Source organism: Sinocyclocheilus grahami, unplaced genomic scaffold (genome assembly GCF_001515645.1).
Source record: "Sinocyclocheilus grahami isolate Dianchi unplaced genomic scaffold, SAMN03320097.WGS_v1.1 scaffold179.1, whole genome shotgun sequence".
Classification (NCBI taxonomy): domain Eukaryota; kingdom Metazoa; phylum Chordata; class Actinopteri; order Cypriniformes; family Cyprinidae; genus Sinocyclocheilus; species Sinocyclocheilus grahami.
In genome coordinates, this window is record NW_015505358.1 from 1,653,002 (window position 1) to 1,665,460 (window position 12,459).

A 12,459-nucleotide genomic window follows, 5' to 3' on the forward strand; every position below is an offset into this window, starting at 1 on the left:
ATTTATGCATTATTTGTATCTATTTATGCGTTTTTTATAGGGCTGCACGATAAATCGCATGCGATATTTAACGACTGACGAGCTGCGCAAAATCACGTTCATATTCGCACGATTTTTAGCGCAGCTCGTCAGTGAACAACGGCTCTGTGTAGTTAATGCTGCTCCATGTGAAAGCCCGCAGGTGTTGAAGATTTACCTCTGATTACAGAACCGGCTTTACTGACAAGATGCGCGTTAAATATCGCATGCGATTTATCGTGCAGCCCTAGTTTTTTATGATTTATATGTTTTTATCTATTTCTTTATTTTTCAAATTTTTTAATTTATTTATCCTTTATTTATTATACTTTTACTTTTTTTTGTTGTTGCTTTTTTATCTGGTTTTATTTATTTATACATGCAATTATTTATACATTGTTGTATATATTTGTCTGTTTTTTCAGTTTTCATCCATGTATTTATTTGTCAAATTTTTTTTAATGTATTTATTTATCTTTGATTTATTTATACATTTATTTATCTGTTTATTATTTTTTATTTATATAATTATACATTGTTATGTGTTTATCAGTTTTTTTTTCTTTTTTATATATTTATATTTCTGACAATTTTATTTATTGATATTTTATTTATTTACACATTTATCTGTTTATTTCATCTGTTTGTTTGTTTACGTATATTTATTTATTTATTTATTTTATCTATTTACCTGTTTTTTTGTCAGATTTTTCTATTAAATATTTTAATTCTGAATATTGTTATGTTCTTTTTAATGTTTTCTGTTTATTTATACATTGGTTTTATCTGTTTTTTTTTCAGTTTTTATCTATTTATTTATTTATTTGCTTAATTTTTCTGTTTATTTTTTGTTTATGTATACTTTTATGTTAATTTAAGTTTTTTTTATATTTTTTTCCTGTTTGTATGCATTTATTTATTTATTTATTTGCTTAATTTTTCTGTTTATTTTTTGTTTATGTATACTTTTATGTTAATTTAAGTTTTTTTTATATTTTTTTCCTGTTTGTATGCATTTATTTAAGTTGATCTATTTTCACTTCTCATTTGATGTATTTATTTGTATATATATATATATATTACTCCATGTATAGTAGTTAATGATGCTTTGAAGTCTTATTGAAATGATGTTTATGAGATGAGAGCATTGCAGTGTTGTAATTAGTTGGGGGCGTAACAATTTTAAAAATCCTAATGAAAGATAATTGGTATTGATCATAACAGAGACATTCCTTTAAAAAAATCCGCCTTGCTGAAAGTCATTGTGTAATTTGCATGCTGGGAGAATGTAGTTGCTCATCTCTGTGTTATGATTATCACTGTAAACCGTATGCTCTTTCCTGGATCTCTCTTCCTCTCTCCAGCGGCGTGAAGAGCAGAAACTATCTGACGGTGGATCAGATGACAGAATTCATCAACAACAAGCAGCGGGACCCGCGTCTGAACGAGATCCTGTACCCGCCGCTCAAGCCCGAACAAACCCAGCTTCTCATGGAGAAGTTTGAGCCCAACCCAGCCATGATTCAGAGAGGTCTGTCCCAGACAAACGCCTGAAATCTTCATTCGCATTCGCTCTCAAGCACGTATGCTGTCATGTTCTTCCATTGAGCTCTTTCCCTGCTTTATAGTACGGCTGAATGATTTGGGGGAAAAATATAAGTGTTTTTTTTTCAGATTAAGATTGTGAATGTGATTTTTATTTATTTATTTGTACATTAATTTATTTGTTTATCTATTAATTAATTTAGAGATCCAAGTTTGCTGTGTTTGTATGTTGGGCTGCAAAATTTTGCCTCAAAAAACCATATTAGGATTATATATCAGTATGAATTATAAATTACAGGACTACTACTAATAATAAAGTTAACAATACAATAATAATAAATAAATAAATAATAAAAATAATAACAAATAGTAAACCAAATGGAATATATTACTGTTGTTATAATATTTTCACAATAAAAAATTTAAAAATGTAATCTATAATAACAATTATAATTATTAATAATTATTATCATAATCTTTTTTTTTTTTTTTTTTTTTTAGGGCTTGAAAAATTTGGCCAAAATATTAGGATTATATATCAGTATGAATTATAAATTACAGGACTACTACTAATAATAAAGTTAACAATACAATAATAATAAATAAATAAATAATAAAAATAATAACAAATAGTAAACCAAATGGAATATATTACTGTTGTTATAATATTTTCACAATAAAAAATTTAAAAATGTAATCTATAATAACAATTATAATTATTAATAATTATTATCATAATCTTTTTTTTTTTTTTTTTGTATGAAGGACTGCAAAATTTGGCCCAAATCATACTGGCTTTATATATCAGTATGTGTATAAAATAACAGTACTACTACTAATAGCATTAATAAAAATAGAAATACATACATTTATTAAAATAACAATAAGAAAAAAATTTATAATAATAATTTTATTATTATTAAATTTTAAACCAAATAAGGAATATGTTATTATTTTTATAATACAATTTCATGATAAAATAAAGCAAATCAAGTATTTAATATAATAATAATAATAATAATAATAATAATTTGATTGTATGTAGGGCTGCACAATTTGGCCAAAATAACATTGGGATTATGTATCAGTATGGCTATAAAATACTACTAGTATTTTAGTAGTACTCTTACTAATATTATTAATAAATAAAATTAATACAATATTAATCAAATATGAATAAATAATAATAATAATATTTTATTATTATTATTATTATTATTATTATTATTATTATATTTATGCCTTAATTTCTTCATTTCCAAGCATTAACCCATCAAGCTTTTATTTTGGCAAAAAACTGCACGAAGCCCTTAAGCGTCTCCATTTTTGGCAACAGCTTTATTAATGCTTCTCATTACAAATCTGCAATATTGATTTTATTTCAATGAATCTTTCAGCTCTAGTTCACAGTGACTAAACTAACACCATACCAGTATTTCAAAGGACTCATTGACAATAATGCAAATCTTCTAAAGTCACGTGACGCTTTGTGTGAGAAACAAATTTAGTCATAATTCACTGAAAATCTTCCCCTTCGCTACAGCTTTCAAATGCAGCATGGCTTGGGTGTGTTGAGTGAAGTTTGCTTTGAGTCCAGCAGCACAGACTATTGATTGTCCTGGCAGGATGGTGTTTTCTCTGTATCCCATCATCCCTGAGAGTGGCATGTGCCGCAGTGCGACCCAGGACGGCGATTAGCTCTGTTTGCAATGTGTTTCTCCATCAATCGCTGATAGACAGCTCCATGTAATTGTTAATTGCTGATAATTGCGTGGGAGGGTTTTGCCTCGCGTTCCCATGAGGTGTTGCATTTATATAAGAGCAGAAGACATCAGGTCTTTATAATCGAGCGCCGTCTGGTCCCATCATCATGCTAATATGAAATCTAATCCCTCATTAGTTTTTCCACTCAACTTATTGATTGACAGCCACATTAAAACACTGATGGATTCCTGTATTTCGATGTTCTCTGTCGCTTCAAACAGCAAGAACCTCAGAATTTAACCAGGAACGATCCTATTATAAATCCCATCCGTTTTAAATGCCTGTTGCCATGGATACGCTCATATCAGGTTCTGTTCGAAAATATTAACTTTACAGAAACACGAGTCACATTTGAGAATTTTCGGCATGAAAGATTAATAATTAGGCCTGAAACATTGTTGCAACGGCTAAATATAAACATGCATATTTTTGCCCGATATTCTTAGTCATTTCGTCCTGTTAACGTCCTTCTCAGGAGGTTCGCTGTCTGTCAGCGAATCAGCACATAGGGTCATGAATATTAATTAGATTATGACTTTCGCCCTACCTGATTCGCTGAAAAGTAGACGTTGGAGCAAATGATGGGAAACAAAATATGAATAGTTAATATACTTTTTTATATATACTAACATATATGCTAATTCATTCTAAACTGAAAAGAATAGATATAAATAGTTTAATCAGATTAAAAAGTGGTTATTTTACCCAACATTTTTGTGCAGTATGTATTTCTATGTGTATTATAGGCTACATTTATAAGCACTAATTAAATATGTATATTATTAGTATTTATTTATTTTAGTATATAATTTATATTAGTATGTAAGTATCTTTTAGTAAATTAATATACTAATTCATATAATTGTACTAATGAATACCAATTCATGCTAAACTGAAGTGTATAGATATAAATTCTGTAATTATTTTAATTAAATAATTTTACCCAAGATTTATGTGCAGTATGTATTTTATGCTTATTAAACATTTTAAATCTCTCATTTAAAACATTATTTTAATTAACTAAAACTAAAACCATAAAAAATGTATTACTTGAAATAGAATAAATGTTAACTGAAATAAAATAAAATAAAATATAACAGACTTAAACGTATTTTATTTCAGCTAGTTTCCGATAATCGGTTTCTCATTTTCATTTAGTTTAACTTGTACTTTGTACAAAAAAAAAAAACTAAAACTGAAATAAAAATGAATTAAAACAGCAAAATTAATAAAACTGGCAAAGACACACAACAAAATTGCTAAAACTTTAACTAACATTAAAATAAAACCAGAAAATTTAAAAATAAAGTCTAATTAAAAACTTTAACAAAGACTATAATAGTATCTCAATGATACTAAAATAACACTGGTATGTAGTTAGTATATTAATATACTAATTAATATAATTATACTAATTAGTATAATAGTTCATTCTTAACTGAAAAATATAGATATAAATGGTGTAATCCAATTAAAAATTATTAACAATTATTTTACCCATCATTTTTGTGCAGTATGAAATTTTATGCTTTTTGTGTTTTTTATGTATTTTAAATCTTACATTTATAATGATTTGTTTCAGTTAGGATGTTGCTTTAGAATGTAAATAACTAATTTAATAAGTATATTATTAATATATATATATATATATATATATATATATATATATTATTTTGTATAATTTTCGTATATAAGTATTATATTATTATACTAATTAATTAACTAGTTGATTCTTTGATTCTAAAATATAGTTATAAATAGTTGAATACATAGTACTTTAGTTTGAAATATTAATAGTTTAATATTTCAGTTAGGATTTAACACTTGTACTAATCAATACAAATATCATTAGTATATATTTATTTTAGTGTATTATTTATATTAGTATACATATATTTTAGTATACATTTTGTGTATTCTGTATAATTTTCGTATATAAGTATTATATTATTATACTAATTAATTAACTAGTTGATTCTAAACTAAAAAAATATAGTTATAAATAGTTGAATACATAGTACTTTAGTTTGAAATATTAATAGTTTAATATTTCAGTTAGGATTTAACACTTGTACTAATCAATACAAATATCATTAGTATATATTTATTTTAGTGTATTATTTATATTAGTATACATATATTTTAGTATACATTTTGTGTATTCATATACTAATTCATTCTAGACTGAAATGTATACATTTTAATTGTTTAATGCAATTAAATATTGATTATTTCACCCAACATTTTTGTGCAATATATATTTAATGCTTACACATTTTAAATCCATCATTTCTAAGTGATGGCAATTGGATGTTGCCTATGTAAATTAATTAATTGCAAATGCTAATGAATACAAATAAATAACAAATTTATATAAATACATTTTAGTTTATAAGTATTAGTATATTAATATGCTAATTGATATACACTATACTGAGAATTAAATAGCTCGATTCAATGAAAAATGTATTTAACCAACATTGTTGTGCAGTATGTACTTTTATACATTGCAAATCATTCATATACAGTATAAGGATCTGTTTCTGTTAGGATGTCACCTTAGAAGAGCAGACAGCGAGGAAGTGCACTTGTTTTTGGAACAGAGTCTCTGAGTTTTCTTATTCTGTGCAAAGAAAACAAAACCTCCATAACATTCTGCACCGTTTCATTACCATAGCAACAATAACTCACGAGATGCGGTCCGACGCTGCAGTGGAGCCGGGTTATTTATATCTCTCCACGGGCGAACTGGAGACCAGGTCACTGGATGATAATGCGCAGGCGGCCGTTAGCGTGACAGGTGATTGATCAGGCACATTGAGTCCAGAGGGGCCAGCGATGGCCATAGATGAGGATGATCATCGGGCTGTTTAGCTGGCGGTTCTAGCATGACACCTTGCTGTCACGCAGATTAGCCACTCTATTTTCTCAGTCCGATCTCAGAGACAGGCAGAGGACAGACGAACGCCCACACGAGACACAGCAGACACACGAGAGACGCTGATATTTGAGTAGCAGGCTATTGATTGTAGATTTAGAGGAACAATCGGGTTGTAAATGCGGGAATGGTCTGCGCTGGCAGGATTATATTGTGCCCGAGCGACAGTCATTGTCCGATAGTCTGTAAACGCTGGAGACGAGGTGCTTATTTTTGTATTTGAAATGGCTGTTAAAATAATCATTTAACTTTTCTTTAACCCTGTAAAGCCTGACATGTGAAATAATCACATATTTTTTTAAATGAAAGAGTTTCTTCCTTTAGACAAAATATAAAAACACATTTTAGAAAACGGTTGCATATGCGTTTTTATATATATAGTGAGAATATGTTTAGATTTTTCTAAAATAAATAAATGATGATGATGATGATTTACTCAACTGAAGGTTATTATTGCTAACTAAAACTAAAATCATAAAAAATAATTTAAATAAAATAAACGTTAACTGAAATAAAATAAAATATTCAAAAAGTATACTAAACTAAAATTAAATTTAACAAAAACAATATAGACATATTACAAAAAATTGCTAAACTTAAATGAACTAAAATTAAAATAGAAAATATAAAAATAAAATCTAATTCGAAATATTAACTAAATGAACTAAAACTTAATATAAAACAATATTGAAAATAATTAGTTAATAAAACTTTACCTAAAATTCAAATAAAAAAAATGTAATCTAATTCAAAATATTAAATAAATTAAAACTTAATAAAAAACAGTATAGACCTCATACAAAATGATAACGATAAAACACAACAAAATTGCTAAAACGTTAAACTAAAAATATAAAAATAAATTTAAAATACTAATAAAAACTAATATTATATCATAGATACTAAAATACCATGCTTAACAGTCCAGTAATGTTCATCTTGAAATATCACTAACAATATGAGTTATTCTGACGTTTACTTGATAAAATCAGTCTAGATGTGACAGCAGAAAGACACGTGAAGCATTTGTACAATTACACTAAAAGAGCTTTTACTGGATAAAAAACTCTAAACTATCAATCAGACTTGAACAACAGGATTATCAGCAAAATTTTGATCATGTTAATCATTTAGATCGTTAAAAAAATTGCATATCAAATATGATACCATAGCTTTATAGGGTTAAAACTGTTTATACTTTAAGGCAGTCACATAAAACGGTTGATTGGTTGGTCAGACTAGTTCAGACAAGCCCAAACCAGCACAAAACCCTCTGAAAATGTCTGTCTGAACAGGCCTGAAAGCCACCTTAGGATGCAGGACGGTGAAAGCAGATGCAATCCTGTTCTTTCGTTCTTCGTTTAACTCGACAGGACAATTGCTGAATTTCAGCAGTGTGTGGTAATTGTAGTCTTTAAAACCCATTTGACTCCCCTTTCGGGACAGCAAGGTGGTTGGTGTTATTTCGGTGTCTGTTTGCTCTGGAGCGATCCCCCCTGCATTTGCTCTGACACATGTCATCCAGCCTGCGTCGTGCCGTCCTAGAAAAGAGGGCCGTGGTTAATTACCTCCGGAGCTCTGCAAAGAACAAGTTTAATTAATGTAAACTGCTGGTGAGAATGAGTCACGGGGGACGCTCGTCCCCGAGTGGCTTCCCTTCAGCCGCGAGTGCTGTTTAGGAGTGCTGATCTCCAGCTTGAGTTTAATTTGAAGTCTGTTTGCAATCGCAGTGCTAATTTACTCCACGAGATGAGTTGTTACTTTAGGTGCAAAAGAGAGAAAGAGAGTGAGAATATTCGGAGGTGAAATCAACTCTGTGGCATGCATAGTGTTCAACTGTCATGAACTTAATACACAATCGTCTCAACTGTTGAAAGAAAGGAATGCTTTTATTTCGCAAGGACAATTTAAATTGATCAAAAGTGACACTGAAGACATTTATAATGTTACAAAAGATTTCTATTTCAAATAAAGGCTATTCCTTTGAACTTTCTGTTCTTCAAAGAATCCTGAAAAATAAAATGCATGAAAATGCAATAATCAGAAATGTTTCCTGAGCAGCAAAAATTATACTTTTTCTGAAGATCATGTGACACTGAAGACTGCAGTAATGATGCTGAAAATACAGCTTTGATCACAGAAATAAATTACAGTTTAACAGATATTCACATAGAAAACAGCTATTTTGAATAGTAATAATATTTTACTATTTTTATTCTATTTCATTAATTTATTCTATTAATGAAAATTAGAAATTGTATCTTTGCAATTAACTATTAAAATAAATGTTTATATTCTTATAGCATTTTTTTATATCAGTTTTCTTTATTGTGTTATTTTGAATAGTAATAATATTTTACAATTTTACTATTTTTATTCTATTTTTAATCAAATAAATGCAGCCTTGGTGACTTCTTGCAAAAACATTAAAAAAATCTTATCGACCTCAAAGTTTTGAATGATAGTACCCCTTACAGTCAAAATATAACACGTTACAGGAGTCAGCTGGGTTGGGAATGCAATTTTGCCGTTTAAAAGTCCTGAAATGATGCCTATTGTCTTCTCTACTGAAATGTGATGCATGCACCTTTTTTATCTTAATTGTGTAACAGGGCAGATCTCAGTGGAGGGCTTCGCCAGGTATCTGATCAGTGAGGAGAACAGTGTCATTCCTCCAGAAAAACTGGACCAGAGTGAAGACATGACCTTCCCTCTCTCTCAGTACTTCATCAACTCCTCCCACAACACTTACCTTACAGGTACCGCAACACTCACACACAGACACACTCACACACACACACACACACACACACACACACACACACACACACACACACACACGCGTCTGGTCAGCTATCCTTGTGGGGACTCTCCATAGGCGTAATGGTTTTTCTACTGTACAGACCGTATATTCTATTGCCCTACACCAACCCTACCCCTAAACCTACCCCTCACAGGAGACTTTCTGCATTTTTAGATTTTCAAAAAAACTAATTCTGAATTATTTATAAGCCTTTTGAATTACGGGGACACTGAAATGTCCTCATAAATCACCTTCTCGTTGTAATACCTATGTCATAGCCTTGTTATTATACAAATTTGTGTCCTCATAAACCACATAAACATGCACACACACACACACACACGCGTCTGGTCAGCTATCCTTGTGGGGACTCTCCATAGGCGTAATGGTTTTTCTACTGTACAGACCGTATATTCTATTGCCCTACACCAACCCTACCCCTAAACCTACCCCTCACAGGAGACTTTCTGCATTTTTAGATTTTCAAAAAAACTTCATTCTGTTAATTCAATTACATTTTACATTTTTTTATCCCGTAGTGGAAACAAGCCACACATACCACACAGCTCAAGTATTTGCTTGAGTGTATATTAGTTTGCGTTTGCTGAGGGTTTGTGTGTATGTGTTGTCAGCGGGGCAGCTCGCGGGGAACTCCTCTGTTGAGATGTACCGGCAGACGCTGCTGTCTGGCTGTCGCTGTGTGGAGCTGGACTGCTGGAAGGGCCGGACGGCAGAGGAGGAACCCGTCATCACACACGGCTTCACCATGACCTCAGAAATCTCCTTCAAGGTGACCCGCAGCACTCCACCACACGAGAGTTAGGTTACGCTTGAGCTTTTCATCAGTGCTCACAGTTAAGTAGTGCTTAACTCGGAGCTATTTTCTGCTTTTGGAGCCGTTTCCATAAAATGAGAGTCATTTTTTCACTGTCTGATACACAGTCGCAAACAAAATCAGTCTGCAGAAGTTAATAGCCCTGTGAGTGCTTGTTTCATTTTATTAAAGTGTATTAATTGTAAAATAATTATACATTTTAATAATTATTTAATTTATTCTTTATTTTTATTCTATATTTTATGTCATTATGCTTTCAGCTTCCATTAAAAGTTTAGCACATTTTATTACCATATTTATGTCTATTCTGCAGAATTCCAAAAAAAATTCCACCTAAACCAGTGACGATTTTATTATATTTGACTTTATTCTGTATTTTGTTGTTTGATTTATTTTAATACATTTTATTATATTTTATTATGCTTCCAGCTTCCAATAAGAGTTTAGCGCATTGTAATTATTACCATATTTAAATCTATTTTGCATAATTTTATTTTATTATTTTATGTTATTATTTTGTTTTATTTAATTTTATTTTATTTTCAGTATATATTTTATTTCAGCTTCTAATAAGAGTTTAGTACATTCTAGGCTGCATTTATTTGATCAAAAATACATTAAAACAGTAATATTGTGAAATATTATTACGATTTAAAATAGCTGTTTTCTATGTGAATATATGTTAAAATGTAATTTATTCCTGTGATGCAAAGCTGAATTTTCAGCATCATTACTCCAGTCTTCAGCGTCACATGATCCTTCAGAAATAATTCTAATATGCTGATTTGCTGCTCAATTATTAATAATTAATTAAAATCCATTAATTAAATTAGTCCATATATACTTTTGACCGGTAGTGAATAGTTTAATTGATATAATAAAACAAAACCTAATTAATGTACATTGTATTCAGTAACAAGTGAAATAGAAAATACAATAATAAAAAAATCAGCTGTACATTCAATATTATAACCGCATTAAAAAATTACAAATAAACAATATAAATAGAGCTACTACACTTTGACATATTGAAATATTTCATGTTAGATAAATGACTAAATTCAGTTTAATCTGTTCTTATTTTCCAGGAAGTGATCGAAGCCATCGCTGAGTGTGCGTTCAAGACGTCTCCGTTCCCCATCATCCTGTCCTTTGAGAATCACGTGGACTCGTAAGTGTAGACGCTGCTAGTTTTCTTCCCGTAGCGCCGCGGCTCCTCGGGGCCGACTGCAGCTATGGCAACAAGGAGTAGAGTGATTAGAAGCATCTCTGAGATGCATAATTTGTTTTCAGTCATCATTGTTCTCTTGTGGGATGTCACACGCGCTGGCGGCTGAGCACTGGCTTCACTTTCTGCATGAAATCAGAGATGACATGAGATGTGCATGCTCTTCAGTAACATCAGAGGTGGAGATGCATGTGAACGTTGTAAGGGGCTAATTTTGAAATAATTGTAATAGTTATTTGATTTTATTCTTTACTTTTATTGTATTCCATATTTGATTTAATTATGCTTTCAGCTTCCAGTAAGAGTTTAGGACATTTTATTCATTACCATATTGCATATTTTACCATATTTAAAATATTTCCCCTAAATCAGCAAAGATTTAGTTGAATGTAATTTAATCTCAGATTATTTTATTCTATATTTTTATATATTTTGTTCTTTTTTTTTTATTCTTTTAATTTTTATTTTTTTATTTTTTTAATTATGCTTTCAGCTTCCAATAAGAGTTTAGTAGATTTTATTTTATTCTTATTTTTATTATTTATTTTAGATTTAGATTTTATTTAATTGTGCAGAAAGCTTCCAATAAGAGTTTAGGACATTTTAGTTATTGCCATATTTAAATATATTCTGCAGAAATTCTACAAAACTTTCCCCCTAAATCAGAGAATTTTATTTTTTATTTATTTATTTTTTTGCTTTGTGTTATTATTTTTTTATTATGCTTTCAGCTTATAATACGTTTTCAGTTGTTTATTACCATATTTAAATATATTCTGCAGAATTCTACAAAATCTACCCCTAAATCAGCAAAGATTTTAAATTCAATTTAATGTTATTTTATTTTACTTTTAACTTTATTTTTTGTTTTGTTTTGTTTTGTTTTATGTTATGTTATGTTATGTTATGTTATGTTATGTTATGTTATGTTATGTTATGTTATGTTATGTGATGTGATGTGATGTGATGTGATGTTTTGTGATGTGATGTGATGTGATATTTTGTGATGTGATGTGATGTGATGTTATGTTATGTGATGTGATGTGATGTGATGTGATGTTTTGTGATGTGATGTGATGTGATATTTTGTGATGTGATGTGATGTGATGTGATGTTTTGTGATGTGATGTGATGTTTTGTGATGTTTTGTGATGTGATGTGATGTGATGTTTTGTGATGTTTTGTGATGTGATGTTTTGTGATGTGATGTGATGTGATATTTTGTGATGTGATGTGATGTGATGTGATGTTTTGTGATGTGATGTGATGTGATATTTTGTGATGTGATGTGATGTGATGTGATGTTTTGTGATGTGATGTGATGTGAT

At 29.8% G+C, this 12,459-nt stretch overlaps 1 protein-coding gene across 1 annotated transcript in view; it reads left to right on the forward strand.

The window, feature by feature from the left end:
* The window catches only part of plcb1 (phospholipase C beta 1), a 73,404-nt gene that overhangs the window by 43,942 nt on the left and 17,003 nt on the right, over positions 1-12,459 (forward strand). Inside the window, exons 9-12 of the mRNA XM_016284073.1 lie at positions 1,383-1,549; positions 8,878-9,024; positions 9,701-9,858; positions 10,992-11,074. Coding sequence (XP_016139559.1) covers positions 1,383-1,549; positions 8,878-9,024; positions 9,701-9,858; positions 10,992-11,074 — 555 coding nt within the window. The remainder of the gene's footprint in view (positions 1-1,382; positions 1,550-8,877; positions 9,025-9,700; positions 9,859-10,991; positions 11,075-12,459) is intronic.